The sequence below is a fragment of the Artemia franciscana genome, unplaced genomic scaffold (genome assembly GCF_032884065.1).
Source record: "Artemia franciscana unplaced genomic scaffold, ASM3288406v1 Scaffold_867, whole genome shotgun sequence".
Lineage (NCBI taxonomy): Eukaryota > Metazoa > Arthropoda > Branchiopoda > Anostraca > Artemiidae > Artemia > Artemia franciscana.
Window position 1 is genome coordinate 188,270 of NW_027068640.1, and position 24,341 is coordinate 212,610.

Sequence of the window (24,341 nt, forward strand, 5' to 3'; positions counted from 1 at the left end):
TAAAGGAAAAGGAGACATTTATTTCATGTGAGTTATAGAATAAAAGTAACAAAAAGGTGAAGCCAACACGCAAGACAATAAAATACTGACAAAAAGAATACGGTCACTTCTTAAGGAATGGCAGTTCTAGGCACTTCCCACAATGGCACACAGCGCTTTCTTGTAATCACCAGACGTCTCGCCCTGCTGAAGAAAAATATTACTAATAAATAGATTAAATATCGTAGTTGAATAAAAATGAAATTTACGTACAATATTGATTTCAACTTAATATACATGTTGAAATTAAACGAAAATTGCAGTTGAGATTCCACAACAGGTTCGGTGGGAGGTTAAATTGTTCTGGGGAGTAAGGGGGGTAATGATAGAAGTTCTTCCATTATACAATTAAAAAAATAACTATTAAAATACGACATTATGAAATAAGAAAGAAAGAAATAAGATAGTAACCAAAATTGATTTCTTAAACCACATTGGCCAATAAAGAAAAAAAAAAAAAAAATCAAAATGGGGCTTTTAAGGTCGAACGAGAATACTGAAAAAACACACAAAGCGAATAGCAACAAGCGATTTCCAAAAAATACCAAAACTTAGAACTGACATTGACGGACACTAGCGAACAACAGAAAAACAAAGGAAAAAATTCATTCACTCAAAACAAAACGAACCAGCAATTAAGTTAATCGGAGAACTATGTCATCTGATTTCTGATTTTAATAATTGCATTCCTTGCAAAACACATTTTGAGACCTAAGCGGTTGTTGACATGTTAGATTATGTGATTGGGAAGGTGATTCAAGGTTTATTTCAAGGATTACTATAGTATCGGAGTAAATGAAGTATTTCTTTTATTTCTCAGTTGTTCGCTAGTATTCGTCGATGGCAGTTCTAATTTTTGGGATTTTGTGCAAATCGCGGGTATTGGCGAATGACTCGCTTTGTGGTTGTTAGGTACTTGGTTTTAATTCCTATAACTTTGGCTTTTATTAATTTTTAATTTTTTGTTTTTTTCCTTGTCTTTTTTTGTTTTTTTTTCACATTGACTTTTTGCGTTTGTTTCGTTGGTTTTTTCTTCAACATTTTCCTTGTATATATTATTTTTTTCGCACTGAAGAAGAGAGGCTGTCCTCTCGAAATATCCGCTTCAGTACTCTAGTTTTCTTTCTTTATTAGATAGTGACCACATCAAAGAAATAACTAATTATTAATTAACTAATTATTAATTAGTTAAACTCTAATTAAGAAATCTATATATATAAAAATAAGTTGTCTGTGTGTGGATCTGTGGATCTGTGGATCAGGTGACGTCACCTGAAAAAACTGGATCAGGTGACAAAACTGAAAACTGAAAAAACTAAAAAAAGACAAAAACTACAAAAAAAACTAAAAACTAATAAAAAAGCTAAAAAAACTAAAAAAACTAAAAAAAGGCAAAAACTACAAAAAAAACTAAAAACTAATAAAAAAAATAAAAAAGCTAAAAAACTAAAAAAACTAAAAAAATAAAAAAAGGTAAAAAACTAAAAAAAATAAAAACTAAAAAAAACTAAAAAAAGGAAAAAACTGAAAAATAAGCTAAAATAAAGGTAAAAACCAATAAAAAACTAAAAAAAAACTGAAAAAACTAAAAAAAGGCAAAAACTACAAAAAAAAACTAAAAACTAATAAAAAAAGTAAAAAAGCTAAAAAACTAAAAAAACTAAAAAAACTAAAAAAAGGTAAAAAACTAAAAAAAAAATAAAAAATAAAAAAAACTAAAAAAAAGGAAAAAACTGAAAAATAAGCTAAAATAAAGGTAAAAACCAATAAAAAACTAAAAAGAAAAAAAGGAAAAAACTAAAAAAAATTTTCATCTAAAAAACTAAAAAAAACTAAAAAAGGTAAAAACTGAAAGAACTAAAAAAGAAAAAAATAAATGACGACACTCAAAGAGAAAGCGACCAGGACAAAAGGAATGTTCGATTAGCAATCAACAAAGCACCGGGACACAGGGAGTATAAATGACGACCAGGACATAAGTAAAAAAAAAAACTAACAAAACTAAAAAGAAGGTAAAAACTACAAAAAAACTAAAAAGAAAAAAACTAAAAAAAGGCAAAAACTACAAAAAAAACTAAAAACTAATAAAAAAGCTAAAAAACTAAAAAAACTAAAAAAAGGCAAAAACTACAAAAAAAACTAAAAACTAATAAAAAAAATAAAAAAAGCTAAAAAACTAAAAAAAATAAAAAAACTAAAAAAAGGTAAAAAACTAAAAAAACTAAAAACTAAAAAAAGGAAAAAACTGAAAAATAAGCTAAAATAAAGGTAAAAACCAATAAAAAACTAAAAAAAAACTGAAAAAACTAAAAAAAGGCAAAAACTACAAAAAAAAACTAAAAACTAATAAAAAAAGTAAAAAAGCTAAAAAACTAAAAAAAATAAAAAAACTAAAAAAAGGTAAAAAACTAAAAAAAATAAAAAATAAAAAAAAACTAAAAAAAGGAAAAAACTGAAAAATAAGCTAAAATAAAGGTAAAAACCAATAAAAAACTAAAAAGAAAAAAAGGAAAAAACTAAAAAAAATTTTCATCTAAAAAACTAAAAAAACTAAAAAAGGTAAAAACTAAAAGAACTAAAAAAGAAAAAAATAAATGACGACACTCAAAGAGAAAGCGACCAGGACAAAAGGAATGTTCGATTAGCAATCAACAAAGCACCGGGACACAGGGAGTATAAATGACGACCAGGACATAAGTAAAAAAAAAACTAACAAAACTAAAAAGAAGGTAAAAACTACAAAAAAAAAAGAAAAAAAAACTAAAAACTAATAAAAAAACTAAAAAATCTAAAAATCTAAATAAACTAAAAAAGAAAAAAAAGGAAAAAAGTAAAGGAGAAAAACAAAACTAAAAAACGAATGTATATACAGACCGGGACACCGGGATACAAATGACGACCGGGACACAGGGAATATAAATGACGACCGGGACACAGGGAAACTACAACGGGGACACCGGGGGAAACAGGGGGATATAAATGACGACCGGGACACCGGGACAGGGAATGGTCGATTAGCAATCACCATCAACAAAGCTCAAGGGCAATCATTAGAATCATGAGGTATAGATCTGAATACAGATTGTTTTCCCATGGACCATTATATGTTGCATGTTCAAAATTAATAATTTTCCAAAAGGAATAGTTCCCCTGTCTGAAAAGGGTATGAAGTAGAACTACCTGATAGGCGATCTCCCTCCCCCTCTGGACTGAGTATGACGCAGATTAATCTGTATCTAAGACCGGGAAATCTTTCCTTTTACCTAGGAATAAATGTCAGTTTAATGCATTTGCTTAACAAATAGAAAAAAAATATTTAAAGCTAGTGGAGAAATGAGCAGTGGTGAAAGGCGTGTTGACAAATTAAAGTAAAGAAGAGGAAGCAAAAAAAGAGCAAAGAAAAAGAGAGGAAGATTAAAGAGGAAAAAAGACACAACCTATAGTAGAAGTAAAAAAATCTTTATGCTATAAAAAGTGTTAAAATACTTCCCTATATTGCAATATTATATTAAGTACATTTTGATTTCATATCATCAGCGCAACTTTAAAATGAAATAATAAATTTGAATTAATTATATTTAATACTATAATGTATATGTTTAAGTTTTAAATATTATAAAATGCATATTCTAGTTTATATAATATAATAAGAAACGTATGATTCAAGAAAAAAGATTCTTTGTAGTTCTATCGTTTGATGCAATTTGTTTATAATGTTTTTTTTTGGCAACTACATGATACTAATTTACATATTATAAAACAGGGTTATAATATATCATTGCATACATTATGATATTATAATCTTTATCTTATAAAAGAAATCGAGCAAAACACGCTTGATTGATTGTTTTAAATTTTTTTTCCCCTTGTCTTATTTGATTCTCAGGTTTTCCTTTGCCTTATTCGGTTCTTAAGATTATTACATTTTTTTCTGCCAAAATAGGTCATCTGACTGATTTATTCAAAAAGCATCATTCCAGTTCTTTTCCCACTTTCATGTTTTATTAATGAATGATGTTAACTTTAGTTTTAAAAACTGTAGGCAAACTTCTTTTGATTAAGTACAGAATGATGCTTTTCCTGTCAAATCAAATTAAGACAAGAACTTGCTACGGCAGTAAATTCTTATAAAAAGTTTTTATCATTCTCATAGTTTCTTCAAAGTATTTCAATGTACTTATCCGGTATACCATACAACGATAAGACCTTCATTAAAGCTATTGCGTCGGCTGAATCAAACGCTTGCTGATAATCTATAAAAATGAAGATTAAAGGGGTCCTATGATTCAGGCACTTCTAAATTATTAATCTATGAGTTAAAATGTAGTCGAGACACCCCTTTCCTTCCTAAAATCACACTGCTCTGCTCTTAAAAGTTCTTGCGCAGCATCTCCATGCCTAAAAAGTATCATCACACTAAGTAATTTGCTTCCTATAAAAACCAAGCAAATGCCTCTTCAAAAGGGCTGTAATTAAAGTGTTCCTAAAATTACTAGGTACTCCCCCTTTTTAAAAAATTATAATCTTCCTTAATTTGTCTCAGGCTCCGGAGAAATCATAGTTCAAAAAAATTTACCATCGTATCTGCACCGTTAGACTAGGCAGTTCTAGGCAACCCACCCCAACCAATCTAGTTTCCCAGCCGACATGGTCTGTATTGACCAACTCTTCACCGCGAGACTAATTTTTGAACATAGAGCCAAGCATCCACAAATCATCGTCACTGTCTCCATTTACTCTCCATTTGTCTCCATTTCATTACAGCCATCTTCGATTCAGTCATCTGAGGAGAGAATTGGGTGGCGATGGAAGAGGATTACGTCCCACCTAAGATCATACGATTCATTCAGACTTACTATCAACACACACGAGCCTGCATCCAGGTCAACGCAGAAATTACCCCGCTATTTGATATCGACTTCGGTATGAGGCAAAGGTGTGTACTCTGTCCCGAACTATTCAATTTTGTCGTCGATGGGGTAATGCAAAAATCAATGCTAAATTTTGAAGGAGTCGAGGTTAGCCTGGATTATGCCGATGATGTTACCCTTCTTGGTGAATCCGTCGATGAAACTCAGAACTTGCTTCTAAAAGTATTCGAAGTTGCTACCCCAATAAAGCTTAAGATTAATATTGACAAGACTAAATTTGTAATTTAATGTCCCGGACATAAACTTTACCCCTATAACCCTTAACCAAAGGCAGATTGACGTTGTTTCTAAATTCAGATATCTCGGTTCATTCATTGTTATCAACACAACAACAAATAAAACACACTACCGCCAGCACACCAGCGAATAAAAACACAGCACCGCCAATACACCATCAACACACCAACGAAAATTGCGGTAAGATTCGACCCCGCATCCTTCGGATTAAAAGCCTGAAGTACTATCCACTGCACAAAGCAGACTTCTAAAGCCTAGTAAAAGAAACACGATGATAAGAAACACATCTAAATGCGATATTATTCCTATGAAGAATAAAATTCCACAATTAAGACTCGGACTAAATGAGTTTTTCATAAATCACGACCCATCTAGATCGTTTTTTTACACCGGAAAATGTCTATTAAAAAGTCTCTAGTCTTTAAATAGCCACTACAAATGGTAATGGTGGAAAAAAAAGGACTGAAGGATATTTTCTGATTTTTAATTCATTATTCAAAGACGCAAGATACACCCTTTTGCTTTTGGCACAACGAAAAGAACCTGGGGTCAAACCAAAGACAAACCCTGGGTGATAAATGAAAGAATGGTCATACCTTAATAGCACTTAATAGAGTACATCCATACAGCGTTTCATATTCCTTTTTGATATTTCCGAGATCAATTTCTGAACGGCTGACCAAAATTCGAATTAAAGTATCATCATCAGTTCCCAGTCCTTCCATTGCTTTGTGAAGTCTTTTGGCATAATATCTTGGTCTTGATTGCATACATTGGACTAAAATAAAAGATCTTTAATAAGTTGATAATTTTACCCCTAACTTGCAATTATATGGCCAAAATTATACAAGTTCAATACATTCTGTCCAAGTCCAATGCATTGTATTATCCCCTCACTTGTCTTTATAGGTATGAAACCGGTTTTTTGAGATGTAACCTAGCCATAATTATTGAATACTAGCTGTTGGGGTGGCGCTTTTTTAGTTTTTTTATTAGTTTTTAGTTTTTTTTTCTTTTTAGTTTTTTTGTCCCGGTCGTCATTTATATCCCCCTGTTTCCCCCGGTGTCCCCGTTGTAGTTGTGTCCCTGTGTCCCGGTCGTCATTTATATTCCCTGTGTCCCGGTCGTCATTTGTATCCCGGTGTACCGGTCTGTATATACATTCGTTTTTTAGTTTTGTTTTTCTCCTTTATTTTTTTCCTTTTTTTTTCTTTTTTAGTTTATTTAGATTTTTAGATTTTTTAGTTTTTTTATTAGTTTTTAGTTTTTTTTTTCTTTTTAGTTTTTTTGTAGTTTTTACCTTCTTTTTAGTTTTGTTAATTTTTTTTTTACTTATGTCCTGGTCGTCATTTATACTCCCTATGTCCCGGTGCTTTGTTGATTGCTAATCGAACATTCCTTTTGTCCTGGTCGCTTTCTCTTTGAGTGTCGTCATTTATTTTTTTCTTTTTTAGTTCTTTTAGTTTTTACCTTTTTTAGTTTTTTTTAGTTTTTTAGATGAAAATTTTTTTTAGTTTTTTCCTTTTTTTCTTTTTAGTTTTTATTGGTTTTTACCTTTATGTTAGCTTATTTTTCAGTTTTTTCCTTTTTTTTTAGTTTTTTTTTATTTTTTATTTTTTTTAGTTTTTTACCTTTTTTTAGTTTTTTTAGTTTTTTTAGTTTTTTTAGTTTTTTAGCTTTTTTACTTTTTTTATTAGTTTTTAGTTTTTTTGTAGTTTTTGCCTTTTTTTAGTTTTTTCAGTTTTTTTTTTTAGTTTTTTATTGGTTTTTACCTTTATTTTAGCTTATTTTTCAGTTTTTTCCTTTTTTTAGTTTTTTTTAGTTTTTTTAGTTTTTTACCTTTTTTTAGTTTTTTTAGTTTTTTTAGTTTTTTAGCTTTTTTATTTTTTTTATTAGTTTTTAGTTTTTTTTGTAGTTTTTGCCTTTTTTTAGTTTTTTTAGTTTTTTAGCTTTTTTATTAGTTTTTAGTTTTTTTTGTAGTTTTTGCCTTTTTTTAGTTTGACAACTTATTTTTATATATATAGATAGTTTTTTTTTTTTACTTATGTCCTGGTCGTCATTTATACTCCCTGTGTCCCGGTGCTTTGTTGATTGCTAATCGAACATTCCTTTTGTCCTGGTCGCTTTCTCTTTGAGTGTCGTCATTTATTAGTTTTTTCCTTTTTTTCTTTTTAGTTTTTTATTGGTTTTTACCTTTATTTTAGCTTATTTTTCAGTTTTTTCCTTTTTTTTAGTTTTTTTTTATTTTTTATTTTTTTTAGTTTTTTACCTTTTTTTAGTTTTTTTAGTTTTTTTAGTTTTTTAGCTTTTTTACTTTTTTTATTAGTTTTTAGTTTTTTTTTGTAGTTTTTGCCTTTTTTTAGTTTTTTCAGTTTTTTTTTTAGTTTTTTATTGGTTTTTACCTTTATAGTTTTTTTAGTTTTTTAGCTTTTTTATTTTTTTTATTAGTTTTTAGTTTTTTTTGTAGTTTTTGCCTTTTTTTAGTTTTTTCAGTTTTGACGTCACCTGATCCAGTTTTTTCAGGTGACGTCACCTGACCCATCCACACATCCACAGACAGACAACTTATTTTTATATATATAGATAGATAGATATTTGCAATAACCGACAATAAAGATAATGGAATAAAGAATGCGTAGGCATGTTTTTGTTGGGCTCAAGGAGATTGATGCTACAAAGAGTTTTTGTTAGTAGTAGTAGATTAAGAATCGGGATCTTGAACCCGATTCTGCCACCTCATTGCAAGCGCATTATTCTCGAAAACCTTTTGCATTGCTATATAGTAGCTTTTCTGGCCGTTCAATACTTTTACTGTCTGGTATTTCACCTATTCGATAACATTATATGATAACTTTCTTAGGCTCGAAGTTAAAGCTCTTGGAGCAATATCTTGGTCTTGCTTGCATGCACTAAATTGAAAAACAAAATATTTACTAAGTTCATAATCTTGATTGAATGCGTTAAACTGAAAAAAAAGATTAGTCTTACCCATCAAAAATTGTGAGCCTGAGAATATTTGCCTTTTTTTGAAATAAGGGGGAAACACCAACTAAAAGTCATAGAATCGTAATGAAAATCATACAACGTATTAGATAACCCTACTGTAGAGGTTTCAAGGTCCTATCTTAAAAATGTGGAATTTTGTGTTTTTTGCCAGAAGAAAGATCACGGATGCGTGTTTTTTTTTTTTTTTTTTTTTTTTTTTTTTTTTTTTTTTTTTTTTTTTTTTTTTTTTTTTTTTTTTTTTTTTTTTTAGGGGTGATCATATTGACCCTGCAGTCCTAGAATGTCGCGAGAGGCCTCATTATAACGGAAATTAAAAGTTCGAGTGCCTTTTTTAATGGACCGAAAAAATTGGAGGGCAAATAGGCCCCCTCACAAGCTCAATTTTTCCCAAAGTCACCGGATCAAAATTAAAATTAAAAAAATTCTAGTGCATTTTTAAGTAACCAAAAAATTGGAGGGACTAGGCATCCTCCCACGCTCATCTCAAAATGGCTATCTCAAAATTTTGATTGGATGTGCTTGGGAAATGGGGGGCGTGGGAGGGATTTGTTTGCCCTCCAGTCACTTTCGACTATTAAAAAGGGCACTAACCCTTTTAATTTCCAATCAAATGAGCCCTTTTCGAAGTTCTTGCGACAACTCCTTCGATACAAAGTGCCCTGGTCTAAAACAAACCAAAAACAAAAAAATAATAGATTGCACCAACGTCGTTCTTTACTTAGGCAGCACTATTGCTGCCTATATATAATATAAATTTTATTTTGTTATTGTAACTATTTGTTGATATACTTTATGTTGTTATTTCAGGAACATTTTTAAGAGATGAGTACGACTTTCAAAGCACTACTTTACTAAAATTAAACCTTATTGTAAGCCATGGAGGGGGGTTGATCCCCTGTAATATTAACGGTAACTCTGAATAAGATATTTAAATGGAAACAAACTAGAAAAATATCGCCTAATGAAAGAAACAAAGTAATGTTTAAACTTGAAAGGTCATAAAGTAGCCTGTATATGAGAGGGGGGAGAGCGACTGCTTAAGATCTTTTTGCATCAGTTTCATTTATTATAGATAATAACTACAATCTCAATAAATTATAAGTTAAACTCTTGAGTAAAGAGTAGGTACAGTCACCTCATATATAAGATAATTTTATGCTGCGGATGAAGTTTTATTTAACTCTTGGAAAGCTGCCGCATAAAAGACATTTTTATTTATACAAGTTTCTTCTCAAGTCAATATAAGATAAAAGAAGGAGTGTCTATAAAAGAGATGCACTAAAAAAGAAGGGCTATTCTAAATATCGAAGAAAAATCAAACAGTTCGTGGTAACGAATCAATCAAACAGTTCGTGGTAACGAACTGTAGTAAGGAGCGACCCGGCTCAATAGTAACCAAAACTCTAAAAAATGGAATTTTGATACCAATAGCTACATCAAAAGAATTGCATTTTAATGCTGGTTTTAAATATATAAGTTTCATCAAGTTTAGTCTTACCCATCAAAAGTTACGAGCCTGAGAAAATTTGCGTTATTTTAGAAAATAGGGGGAAACGCCCCCTAAAAGTCATAGAATCTTAACGAAAATCACACCATCAGATTCAGCGTATCAGAGAACCCTACTGTAGAAGTTTCGAGCTCCTATCTACAAAAATGTGGAATTTTGCATTTTTTGCCAGAAGGCAGATCACGGATGCGTGTTTATTTGTTTTTTTGTTGTTTTTTTTTTTTTCCCAGGGGTGATCATATCGACCCAGTTGTCCTAGAATGTTGCAAGAGGGCTCATTCTAACGGAAATGAAAAGTTCTAGTGCCCTTTTTAAGTGACCAAAAAAATTGGAGGGCACCTAGGCCCCCTCCCACGCTAATTATTTTCCCAAAGTCAACGGATCAAAATTCTGAGATAGCCATTTTATTCAGCGTAGTCGAAAAACCTTATAACTATGTCTTTGGGGACGACTTACTCCCCCACAGTCCCCGTGGGAGGGGCAACAAGTTACAAACTTTGAACTGTGCTTACATATAGTAATGGTTATTGGGAAGTATACAGGCGTTTTCAGGAGTATTTTTTTGGTTTGGGGGAGGGGTTGAGAAGAGGGCGATATGCTGGGGGAACTTTCCTTCGAGAATTTGTAATGGGAGAAGAAAATTTCCATGAAGGGAGAGCAGGATTTACTAGCATTATTTAAAAAAAAACAATTAAAAAATAAAAGTGAAAAAGCTTTTTCAGCTGGAAGTAAGGAACAGCAATAAAACTTAAAACAAACAGAAATTATTACCCATATGAGGGTCTCACCTCCTTCTAATACCTCGCTCTTTACGCTAAAGTATTTTCGGTAATTTCAACTACTTATTCTACGGCTTTTGTGATTCAGGGGGTCATTCTTAATGAATTGGGATAAAATTTAAGCTTTAGTGTAAAGAGCGAGGTACTGACGATGGGGCGAATCCCCTCATATATGTAATAAAAACATGAGAATACAAAAGTTCTTTACGTAAGCTAATTTATAAGTTACGTAAATCTTTTACCAATAAAAAGATTCGTAAAAAATTAAAAGTTCTAGTTGCCTTTTTAATTAACCAAAAAATCGGGGGGCAACTAGGCTTCGTCCCCCGCTCTTTTTTTCTCAAAATCATTCGATCAAAATTATGAGAAAGCCATTGAGCCAAAAAAAAAATATGCAAATTTCGTTTTGATTATTCCTCTGCGGAGAGCCAAAATCAAAACATGCATTGATTCAAAAACGTTCAGAAATTAAATAAAAAAAACAAGTTTTTTCAACTGAAAGTAAGGAGTGACATCAAAACTTAAAACGCACAGAAATTACTTCGTATATGAAAGAGGCTGCTTCCTCATCAACGCCCCGCTCTTTACGCTAAAGTTTTTTACTGTTTTAGAAAGAAGAATTGAGAGAAAGAGTCAAACTTTAGCGTAAAGAGCGGGGCGTTGATGAGGAAGCAGCCTCTTTCATATACGAAGTAATTTCTGTGCGTTTTAAGTTTTGATGTCACTCCTTACTTTCAGTTGAAAAAACTTGTTTTTTTTATTTAATAAAAAAAAGAGCCCATTCTTGTCTATGATAAGAGTTTTGGATCAATAGCGAGATAATATGGATATTTTTCAAAATATAATTTCTAAATTCAAATTGTAATAAAGAAGAAACAAAATCTTTAAATCTATTTGCCCTCTCCACTAGAAAGAGATGCACCAACAGTTCAGAAATAAATTGCTGGAAATTGGATAGGATTCAAAAGGAAGATTAAGAAAAATAGCAAACGCAGACAAAGCTGAATAAATTGGCATTACTGGTAAGAATAGAATCTGTTGACATATCTCATTCGTGGAAATAACCTATTATACCTGACAGAGCCATTCCCCTTAAACTGACACTTTTTTAAGCTATAGTTACGTTTTTTTTCTCAACTTGATTGCGTAACACACTACAAAGTAACCGACAATTCTCTCCCAGGTTAAGTGGGAGCAAACGTAAGGTGTAAACCGTTCTTTTTTTTTTTTTTTTTTTTTTTTTTTTTTTTTTTTTTTTTTTTTTTTTTTTTTTTTTTTTTTTTTTTTTTTTTTTTTTTTTTTTTTTTTTTTTTTTTTTTGCATGGCAGAAACAGGGTTTTATTGCAATTTGTCCAATCTTTAGGAACTTCAAATATACAAAACAAAATGTAGAGTAGAATGAGAAAAGTCTTTCACCATTTATTCCACCCAATCTAAACTCTTGAACCATGTGTGAACTTAGTAGCTTCATTTAGGGAGAGGGGGGAGAAGAGGGAAGCCTGTTCCCTTTGTATTTTTTTTGTTCTTCCTCGCCCTGGATATTAAGATATACAGTCTTGGGGATATTTTCATTGAAAAATACCTTTTTACGTATTTACATTGAAAAAAAAAACACGGCAAGTTTAAACCCCACCCCCTTCTTTGACATTGTAAAATGCAGATTGCCTTTGCGCTAAATTTTCGTGAATTGACGCCACTGAGTGATCTATAATTAGCATTACAATCCTCTTAACAAAGTCTGGTTCTGAAGAATAGAAGAACCTGAATCTGTAAAACTATTTCCACTAGAAGGGAGTGTACCTACAGTTTCGAAATAAATTGCTTAAAGTGGGATACTTTCCAAAATATGAAAAGAAAAGACTTACTGATTGTCAAAATAGCTTTATGCAAATCTCCACTGAATTCAGACTTGACAGCCTGTTCCAAAGTAATTCCAGAGATGGCCTTATACTCCTCAAAGACTGCCAAAAGCTGTTGTCTTCCTGCATGACCAAGTAGGATGACAAAAGTCTCTTCGTCAGTGCCTAGCTTTTTTTCACCTGAAATGAACAAAAGATACAAATACTAACAGTTTTGGAAATATATTACGAAGTACGTATAGTCGCTAAAGAGGATATATGGGGCCTAATTTTCACGATTTCGATATTCATTCTATAACTTCCATACAGGACTCTTCACTGTGTCGTTTCTGCAACATCCTGCAATCATTCCTGGGTAACTGTTGCACCCCACAAATAGAAGCGAAGTGGTTAGTACGATAGACCTGAAATCCTTTGACCGCGAGGACAGTGGTTCAATGTCTCTGTCCATTTGTTTTGGAACGGGGGTCAGTTCGTGACTCTGTAAGCTTAATCTGAGTCGACCCAGCTTTAAATGAATACCTGGAGAAATCTGGGGAAGGTGAATAGGAAGGGTGTTCAAAAGCACAAGATGAATGGCACCCGATCTCCATTACACTTCCTGACTGAAGGGCCATGAAAGGGAGATCAGCACTACAGATGGGGAACGTTAGGTCGAATTCCGTATTCTTTACCTTACCCCTTAAACAAATCGAAGAACTATATGGAGGCTAAGTTTAAGGAGACTAAGGTTGAAGTTAAGGAGGTATAAGCGAGGAGGTTGAAGCAATATGAAGTCATGTTTATACAAAAAATTTAAGTCATGATCGGACTCAAAGATGTGGGAGGGAAGAGTTAATCATGTCGTAAGCCAATCTTTGCGCTGGGAAGGGATCTAAGATGCTTGTGATAACCCTATCTACCAGAATGGGTTTTCAAATTTTACTCTAAATTTGAAAGAAGCAAGAGCAAGTGTTCTTGTAGTGCAATTTTTGGGTTTGCATCCAATATAACCTCTACGGATGAAGGTACCGGACTGACATCCATTTTCTATTGCCTAATTCAATGATTTTTTTATCCTTTGCTTACTATTAGGTAAAATAGTTCCAGAACTTAAGTAAAATTCAGTTTTACCCCACAGGAATCCTTGCTCAGATTGGGCTTAATTTTAAGACATCCGAAAGTCAAGTAATTGGCTTGTTTTGAAATTTCTCAACGTAAAATTGCAACTAGGAGTAGCTTTGAGACATTGCTGGTTACTTCTAGTTCACACAAGGAAAAATATATCTCTTTTGCACAACTTAACCTTAAATGATAATAATACCTCTAACCGTTGAGTATTTGACTATATATATATTGCAAAATTCCCCAGTGGATTCTCTCTAGTTTTGCTGGCAAGCAACACGTGTGATAACATTTTTTGTACTACATTAGGCAAGTGTTCTTATTCAAAACAGCACATACGGCTAGGAGGGTATATCTTATAACTGTATGATTTACGGAGAAGGCAATTTTCAATTTTTTTTCTTGCTGGGTAATTTTTCTCCAAGGTCGGTGATTTTTCTTGGCCAGTGGTGGCAGAAGAGTCCCTAATTTATTGTCCTCGAGACATCTACCGAAGGATGTTGTCAGGTCTCAATCACAATTAGTAGAAATTAAGACCAAGCATCCTGCTTGTTTTATTTCAGAGTCTAGATGAGAGGCTACTTAATCTCGAGTCTAATTACCAGACCGATGATGGGGGTGGGGGGGGGAGGTCAACCAAACCTAGCCAACAGCTACAGTTATGGAACTAGATCCAAATTCTTGTGCTAGATCCAACTTCTGTGAAAGAAGGCCTACATTATAGTTGCTCAGCCATACCAAAGGGTCAAGCGGATCTCAAATAAACGGGTTTAGGATTATATCTTGGGTTTTACTAGAGTCAGATTCAATATCATAAAAAGCATTTGTTACTTTACATATCTTATGACCGTGTACCACTTGTTTCATTTTGGCTGAAATGCGTCTTTCTGTCTGTAAACATTTCCCCTTTAATCCTGTCAATTTTGTTTCCGACATTTTTTAAAAACTCTTAGACACATTAAAAAAGAAGAAAAAAAATCTCTGAATTTTTACTTGTTTTTAAAAATCCCTTTATCTGGAAATACCTTTATCTAATCTTAAAACAATATTTTACAGACGATTCGTAGCTACAGGAAGTAGTGTAGAATCTGACTAAAAATCTGGCTAAAAACTGGACAAAAATCGTTATTTATGCCTAGAATATGCAGATAAGTAAAAAAAAAAGGGACAGGCTTTGTTAAGCAGGAATGCAAGATTTGCAGAGTTCGAAAACTGGAAAAGCTCATAGACCTGAAAAGACTCAGAGAACATCCTTTAACACAGCTAATGACATCATGTTGCCTCTGAAGGAAAGTTCTGATAGAAAGTCAGTGAATGACTACTATAAATCTATACACTTACCTCCTTTAGAGAAGCCTGTCTCCCCTTTTGTCTCTGTCTGTAAAGGCGACAAGAAAGGCATACGGGCAAAGAGTTCAGAACCTCACAGGGTATCATAAGACCCAGTATCGAGGGAATCGTGAGATACTAAATCGTATTTTACTAATATATTATGATCAACAATCCCAACTTTTTTTCATCAGAAAAATTGCAGGGAAAAACTGTTCTTTGAAGAAAAGGACTACAATGAATGATATATTTCTACGAAAAGAAGATTTGTTCGTTTTGTGCATAACCTTCATCTTACTTCATCTTTAATTACGACGTAGCATTAAACCACATTATATATTTTCAGCCACAGCCGAATTTCTAAAAGAGAAAAAGCCATATTAATGGGTATTTTCTATGAAGATCTATCATTATTCGGTCTGATGCTACTATTTACTACTTTGATTTTATTGTAGTATAAATCCAATAAAATATAAATAATTTTATATAAAGATATAAAAAGATATTAAAAGATATAATAAAAAGATATTAAAAGATATATAGATATAAAGATATTAAAAGATATATTGTTTAAGAAAACAAGACAATTTGTTTTCTTGCCTAGAAACTACAACATATTTAGCCCACTTCTGCGACCGGAAGGCAATTTAAAAAAAAAAATAACTAAAACTTCTTCAGAGCTATTTTATACTAAAACCAAAGAACTTGTATTACAAGACGGTAAATTGTTCTATTTCAAGCAAAATCCAAGCGTTTTTCCTTCTTGCAAAATGCTCAACACTTTTCTTATGATTGACCAAACTAGGCAGAGCAGATCCCCACTGATCATGCTTCCAACAAAATGAGACACCAATCCAAGGAGACACTATTAAGGCGCCAAACGTCAACACGAACCCAAGGCCCGATAACCATGAAATGCCCGTATTACACAAAACACTGGCTACGTTGGTACGGATATATCCAATGCCAAATAGAGACATTGACTAAAAAGGCCTCCACTGTCAGCCTCTTCCCAGATGGAAGAAACTCCAGAAAAAAGGCATACGAAACTTGGCTCTCTTTCATCAGACAAGACTTCGAGCCGAAACGAGGAGTCTGCCACTGCATTCGACGATGAGATAGAAACTAGCTGATACTAACAATTTAACAGATCTAAGATCAACAGAAATTAGACTTTATCGTGGAAGAATTGATGGATGTCATGCAAGCCTTGCAGTCACTGCCCTGATCAAAGTATAAATAATTGGCTTTATTTGTATCAAAGTACAAATAAGTAGCAAGTTATTAGTCTTTCTGTCTGTAGTACTCCAAATTTCAGTTACCATTCAGAGGAATTTAACTTGCCCCGGTTTTTCTAGTTACCACATGGTTAAATTTGACCACATGGTTATTGGCTGAAACTGACTGACATAAATTAAAAAAAGTATAAACAGGTAGTTGAATATGATTGCGGAATTCCAAAAATGATGTTAGGCGTTTGGAACAGAAAGTGAATATTTTAGCAATACATATTGGCTTTCCTCTACCGAAACCGAGCATCTACATTCTTTTCTTTTTTGGAAGGTTGGAAATAGATAAGGCAAATCATTGGATGTCCGTTTTCTTCCCAGCTGTTTTCTTTCAATCTTTGCCACTCCATTTTTGAAATTCACAAAACATCGATTCTTCTTTTTATTGAACGGTAGAAATTGATATCCATTTCATGGAAATGGACAAGTTGCTAAATATTGTCAATAGATATTTCGAAGTTCGTTTTCTTCCGATCTTTATCACTCCGTTTTCTTCTAATCTTTGTCACTCACTTTTCAGAAGGACTTACATACTTGGTTTTTAATCTTAGCCTGTCCACACTAGGTTTCTACTGTGGGGAACTGGTTTCTATTTCTATCGCTGTAGATATTAATTCCTATTTAAGGAAGTGCAGCAGATAGAAAAATTCGGACTCACCAAGTCAAAATTAAGAAGATTCTTAACTAAAAAATCGACAAGACTTAACAGAGGAGATCCAACAGAAAAAATATTAAAAAAAGGACATACCTGCATTATATAAAGACATTGCTTGCTCATGCGCCTTTTCAGGATTGAAGGAATGTTCATCCCGAGCACACTAAAAGATTAGAAAATATCATTCCGGTTCAGACCACTGTTATTACAGGAATTTCGTCGGAGGGTTAATCCATACTAGATCAAAGTCACTACAGGCGTAAAATTGGCCAGATGAGTCCCCCTTCCTCCCAACAAACAAAGACAACATAAATTTCCAGCACAAAATGTATTCTTTGGTGGACTAGCTACCATGTATAGACATGTAGAAATGTTTCCACGCCATGTTATCACTGAGCCTATTATCTTACTGAAAATCACCCTATAAGGAGTCACAAAATACCATTCAAAAGATTTAAACTAAACATTTGTAGAATATAGGCACTTTCAGCATGGCAATTATATTTTTGCCCACTAGAGGGTGCAGTTAATATTTTTTTTGTTATAATTATCAATACAACACCTGAAATCAGACAACTTAATTGAAATATTGCTGTATTTTAGGTCACAATGGCTGAAGAACTGAGTCAAAAAGTTAAAAGTTAAATTTCCATACAATGCTAACAAAATACAAATAAGCATTATCACATTATATTAACAACAAGTCTCAACACCAATTAGCGTGTTTGGGATCGGCTCTTTAATTTAATTTCTTGGCTCTTTAATTTTCTTTCAAATAATTTTCTATAGTATTTATGTGCTATTGTCTACGTTTCTATATTATTCATATGTTTGACAAGAAGATTCATTCCAATTTTTTGGCTCTTTAATTTTCTTTCAAACAATTCTCTGTGGTATTTCTATGTTACTGTCTACGTTTTTATATTATTTCTATGTTTGACATAACAATTCATTCTAATTTTTTTTTGCTCTTTAATTTTCTTTCAAATAGTTTTCTATGTTTGATATAACAATTCATTTTAATTTCTTGGCTCTTTAATTTTCTGGACCCAAAAACACAAAAACAAATTTTATTACAATTCCTCGGAAGAGCAAGAGCTAAGAGGCCATATGGCACTTGTGACGAGGTCGGAAGAGCCAAGAGCTCGTATGGCATGAGCTCTTGCAAAATTCTAAGAATCAATAGATTAATTTAAAAGGAAAATCAGAGGCTTAAGGCCGGTCGGGATTTAAAATAAGAGCTCTGAGACATGAGTTCCTTCTAAATATCAAATTTCATTAAGATCCAGTCACCCGTTCATAAGTTAAAGATACCTCATTTTTCGAATTTTGTGGGAATCTCTAACTCCCACAAAATAACCGGATTCAGTCCGGTTGTTTCAATCACGTATCTTAGACTTGTGCTCATTCTTCCATCAAGTTTCATCCTGATCTCTCCACTCTGAGCGTTTTCTAAGATTTTCAGTCCCCTGCAACTCCCCCCAATGACACTGGATCCGGTCAGAATATAAAAATAAGAGATCTGAGTTACGGAGTCCTTCTAAATATGAAACTTCATTAAGATCCGATCACTCCCTCGTAAGTTAAAAATACCACATTTTTTCTAATTTTTCAGAATCAACCTTCCCCACAAGTCCCCCAAAGAAAGCAGATCTATTCAGGTTATGTCAGTCACGTATCTAGGACTTGTGCTTATTTTTCCCACCAAGTTTCATCCCGACCCCTCCACTCTAAGCGTTTCCCAAGATTTTAGGTTTCCCCCTCCAACTCCCCCCAATGTCACCGCATCCGGTCGGTATTTGCAATAAGAGCTCTCAGACACGATATCCTTCTAAATATCATATTTTATTAAGATCCGATTACCCGTTCGTAAGTTAAAAATACCTCATTTTTTCAAATTTTTTCGAATTAACCGGTAAATACCAAGTGCCATAAGAATCTCTTACCCCTTCCCGGTACTCACCTAATCATAACATTTTGAAACAAGATCTATTTTGACAACTCACAAGCATACAATCACTCCAAATCAATCAATTAATCATTCTGTCTCTAGAAAATTGGTTAAACAAATTAACAAATGGTTATTTTTATGTCCTCAAACAACCGTATCCAGACAATGTACCATAGCATAATTTAGTCATTGTTTTTGTTTTTTTGTCATATATTTTCTGTCATTAGCAAGAATGTCATAGGCAAACGTGTCATCAGTTTTTTCTGCCATCAATTGTTTTTTTATTGAACTGTCATCAAATAAACTGTCATTATATGTTGTGTACAATATACTACATCATAGTATGCTATACAAAGCTACTCTTAATTAACTTATTCGTCTAGTTGCAGCTTAAAAAGTGGAAATAGTAATTAATGCATGTCTGGTTCTCTGCCATAAAAGTTTTGTCACTTGCACTAGTCGGATCAACGCTGAATAATAACAGAATCCAGAAACCTAAATATTATGGATCAAGATGATAAATATTTAGAAGGAAACAAATCGGGAAAGAAAACAGACGTTGATTTAGCCATCAGTAGTGCAGTGGCGGTGAGGAATTCGGCCCTTTACTTCTAGATCATTTCGGATTCATTAACCTTACCAGTTGATACCCTTTTTGCTTAAGACCATTGATTTTACCCTTCATGATTCCTCACTAGTTTTTGGAATTTATTTCATATAAAGCAAGTATTGCCCTTTCTGCTAATGGATCCCTCCACACAAAAAGTCTTTGGGATGCATCAGCCCCGCCCCAGATACAATTGAATTTCCTTAGCCAAGAAGTGGCAGTGAAACATTTGCCCTTTTTACTTTTCGAAACTTTTTGTTTTTTCAACCTAACCAATAGAAACCATTTTACTCAAGGCAAGGGCTATCACCCAGTGTTGCCAACTACCAACGTCTAACAAGAGTGTAAATCAAGGACAAAAAAGAGTTAATTTTTCTCAAAAAAAGTAAAAGTCAAACAGTTTGCGTATTCCCTCTTCTCTGCCCTCTCTGAGGTAAAAAAAAGAGTGCATTTCACACGAAAAGTGTGCAATTTGGCAACAATGCTGTAAACCCAAGTGACGTATTGTCATTTTTATTAGTTCTTTTTTTTGACGTGACTAATGCGATTTTCGGTCATGGATTCCCTCACAAAAACTCCCGGGGGGGATGAACCTTCCCGAGGTTCATCAGCATAAGCCACGGTACTGAAGGTGTGGCCGGGGGAGGCAAATTATTTTAGGGGGGTTGTAAAATGAAACGTATTATAAATTTCTAATAAAAAGAACTTAGCTTACCGATACAGCTAAAATCAGTAACCTTTGTAAATCACCACTTGTTTCACTTCTAATCCTATCATCCAGGGTAGTTTCATACACTAAAATAAATATTTTATTATAATATTAGCTAATTAAAATGACACTTTTTGTAGCTTCAGGCATATCACATGTTCCTGATTCGTTATAAGCCCTTAACCACGTTTATTCCCTATGTCTCATCAGCCAGATAGGCACTAGTTAATTTTGTGGGAAGAAAGAAGGTAAAAAGAAAAATTCAAATGGCTTCATTACAAGCATACTGGAATTTAAAAAAAAAACTTGAGAACACCTTAACTCCCTCCCATTAGAAAATTCATTATCACCTAGAAAATCTACACAGAAGAGCGTGTAATAAAGTTCTTAGAGTCTACGTATATTTCCGCAGCAATTTTCGCGCCCCTCTTTCAGTCTCTTGATTAAGTTTATCTTTGAAGTAATTGCAATTTAAGCATTTTTTCTTCAATTTGGCACTTTTTCAATGTGTTATTTATAAAATGAATAAAATTTTGCTTATGGCATATACTTACTTTTTGACTAAATGACTGTTTTAAAATTTGCAACAGGATAGCTCTGTCAGGTTTATTCTACTTCAGGCTGACTTTATTCGGATTTTCTGCTTATTTACGAAAAACTTTTTGTTTTGATCCGACAATGTTTTAAGGAGTTGCTAGCTATGGCTGTAACCCGGACATGTTATCGGAAAATGATCCGTTGAAAATTTCTAACGAATTTCGAATGGAAGTATATCATACCAGGAACAATATATAGGATTTCTGTGCACTTTTAGATTTCTTAACTACAGACAGGGGCTAGGTTTTTAGCCCTCGATCTTGGAGAAGAAGGAATATTGGTTTCTTCAACGTTTACTTGAATGTTATTATTCATTTCTAATTCTAAACGGTTCATTTTAATGTCATGGCTCTTTCATTTTCTTTCGAAAAATTGTCTATGTTTCTATGTTATTTCTATGTTGATATAAAATCTATTTTAATTTCTTTTGGCTCTTTAATATTCTTAGAAACAATTCTCTACGGTATTTCTATGTTATTGTCTACGTTTATATATTATTCATATGTTTGACGTAAAAATTCATTCTAATTTCTTGGCTCTTTAATTTTGTTTCAAAAAATTTCTATGTTATTTTTAAGTTATTTTCAATGTTTTCTATGTTATTTCTATGTTAGATATAAAAACTAATTTTAATTTTTTGGCTCTTTAATTTTCTTTCAAATAATTTTCTATGTTATTGTCTATGTTTCTATGACTGATATAAAAATTCATTTTAATTTTTTTATTCTTTAATTTTCTTTCAAACAAATTTCTACGGTATTTCTATGTTATTGTCTGCGTTTTTGTATTATTTCTATGTTTGACATAACAATTCATTCTCATTTCTTGGCTCTTTAGTTTTCTTTCAAAAAAATGTCTGTTATTTCTACGTTGTTTTATATGTTTCTATATTATTTCAATGTTTGATATAACAATTCATTTTAATCTTTTGGCTCTTTAAGTTTCTTTCAAAAAAATGTCTGTTATTTCTATGTTATTTTCTACGCTTCTATGTTATTTCTATATTGTCTTTAATTTTCTTTCAAAAAATTTCTATGTTATTTCTATGTTTCAATGTTATTTCTACTTTTTTTTCTTTTTGATTTTCTTTTAAAAAAAAACTGAAAATAAAAAAGATATGACTAAGATAATGCACTTTGATTTAGTCCGTACGTAAACTCTTAAACTAATTTGTCTCGAAAATGTAATTTTGCAGGGGATCCATTATGAAAATTGGATTCCATTATGAAAACTGTTTAAAACAGTCAAACCCCATCCTGGTTATTCAGAAGTATAAAAAAAAAACAATTAATAATTTTAAATAGATCGAGGAGGGATGTCCAAAAAATTTAAAAAAGAATCAATAACTTTGTTTATATGATTTTTTTGTACGTTTTTAAATGTCGAACAAAATTTCGGGGGAGGATTTCAAATCCCTTAGCCTCCCCTCCTGGATACGACCCTCGGGAATACCGTAGATTTGTATGTCAATTCTAAAGCGCAAACAGTGATAAGCAAAGGTATGAAACTTACAGCTATTATAACAGTCAACAAGTCTTTGCATTTCACCATTTGTTTTTGTCAATAAAATTTCTATCAGCGCTTTTTCATCAGTTCCTGCACCTTTCATGGCTTTTCTGAGCTCAGTTGCTTCATACTCGATTGGTTGCATCATGAGTCCGACAATAACATCCTCAAAATCCCCTCCCAGTTCCTTCTTCAAATCAGAAATTAAATCCTGCAAAAAACACAGCAAGTCTAATAAAGACAATACAGCTATACAAACCATTGTGGCAAATAATGAACTTTTTTAGGGAAAGAGGTATTTTGTATGTAGCTACACCATGCATGTTCAAGGGGATTTTTTCGGGGAGATGGAGCAAATTAGATAAAACTAGATAGACCTAATCATACAAGAACACAGAATAATTTTGGAAAATCTCAATCACATCGATCTTGATATGTCGGTGTGAAAGAGAAGGGATATGTCTCTTCTGTACACGTGCAGGGTTTACAGAAATGTTCGCATAAATTCAGAGGATTTTTTTTTAATGAGGGTAAGGTAGGTAAAAAAAAGACAACTGACGGTTTACAATAATACAATTACTGCTATAATTTCTTTATGTGTAATACTGTGCCATCATCAAGGGGTGGTTTTAGGGATATGTACCATCCTCCAGGAAATAAAAAACTGCACTAACTATAGGATCAAAGTGGCAGCAAATATTGAGTGGAGCCAAATTTTTATCGGTGCCCTCCAAGTATCAATTATATATCCAGACCTAATGACGTAAGATGTGTTTTATTTTTACCCAATGATTCAAGTCTCCCGTTTCATGGCATATCAGTTGTACTTGTTGTGGTTTCGAGTCCATCATATTATCTACGATTAATTTCCTCGATGAATCGATTATTAAAATATGTTAAGAGGCCGGACATTCCTTGTCCGGATTTTCCCCCGGATTTTTTCCTTCGGTACGGATTTGTTTTTTTTTGTTTTTTCACCTTAAAAGTTTGCTTAAACCTTAAAGAGTTCAATGATCTCAGTCCAAAGTTTTTATGTTCAAATTTTTTTGCCCAATTCTTCCCCAGACATTGAACGAATGATCTTGCTGATCACTCTTCGATAAATCTAAGCGCCCCTCCCCTTCGAGAAAACTTTTGTCTTGAGTAGCAGAACCTAATTTTATTACATCGTCCTTGTTTTTCTCATAGTGCTACATATTCAACAATCTAATTCAAAACTGATTACAAGGATGAAAAATACAAGGAAAATAAAATCTTTGATCCTTTCTCCTTAGTTAAAAGGATTTCTGCAATATTATTTTTAATCGGAATTTCGCATGATGTCAGGAATGATCCCTCACCCGATCTTATAGGACCATATGTACGATACGATCACCCTTGAAAAAAAAAATTATACAAAATTACTAATGCTCTTTGTCACATGTCTTCTAACCACGGATTTCGTTAGTGCTTGTTATCACACACAGTTGACAATTTTGCTTGGTATTTCTTTTTGTTTTAGTGATAGACACTCCACAAATTAATGGACATGACGACTGTCACTTCCCTCATATGAAAATATTTCCCCCGAAATTAAGGCCCTAAACGAATTTTCTCAAGATCTTGGCACATCTAGATCGCTTTCTAGGCCAGAAAATGTTAGTATGCCAATTTTCAGATAATATTATCGAGCTATTTCTGAGAAAAAAAATTCCTAAATATAAACAATAATTGCTCGGTTAAAGAAAGTTCTAATGAATGTCTTTCTTCCTGATACTTCATACTGGACGAAGATCCTGTCAGACAATAGACATAAGAAATAAAAAACAATATCATAGGACTGTTTTTTTTTTCTGTGGATTAAAGGAAAGATATTTTAAGCCCCTCTCCTCCCAACAGAAAATACAAAGCCCTTAAAATAGTCAATACTTTTCATGTACTTGTATCTTACCTTACCCCCCTCCCTATAACTAAAAATTTTTAACCCCCATTATTTTGAACCCCCGTGTATTGCAACCCCAGACAAGGGCAGAAAATCAGGCGATTGGTACCTGCGCCTGAACCATTGTTCAGGATACGAAACAGATTTTTTGTTTTCATTTTTCTTGCTCGCATTCTTTTTGTTTTAGGCAATTGTTTAGTCCAAATAATAGTAAAATGACTTGTAATATCGTTACAGAATTAATGAATATACAGAGGAAATACTCACTTCTTTCTATTTGCAGACTTGGTGACTTCACTTTGCCTTTTATCAAAC

General features: G+C 32.7%; 1 protein-coding gene across 5 annotated transcripts in view; it reads right to left on the reverse strand.

Moving 5' to 3' along the window:
* LOC136043722 (annexin B10-like) overlaps positions 1–24,341 on the reverse strand; it is a 68,798-nt gene continuing 44,457 nt past the window's right edge. For 3 of the 5 annotated variants that reach the window (XM_065728632.1, XM_065728630.1, XM_065728628.1), the window contains 6 exons: positions 22,112–22,316; positions 20,009–20,088; positions 16,829–16,898; positions 12,365–12,538; positions 5,804–5,985; positions 1–186 (listed from right to left, as the gene is read on the reverse strand). In XM_065728632.1, the coding sequence (XP_065584704.1) occupies positions 127–186; positions 5,804–5,985; positions 12,365–12,538; positions 16,829–16,898; positions 20,009–20,088; positions 22,112–22,316 (771 nt within the window). In that variant the 3' untranslated portion in view covers positions 1–126. The remainder of the gene's footprint in view (positions 187–5,803; positions 5,986–12,364; positions 12,539–16,828; positions 16,899–20,008; positions 20,089–22,111; positions 22,317–24,341) is intronic. The other 2 variants (XM_065728631.1, XM_065728629.1) reach the window with 1 other exon arrangement.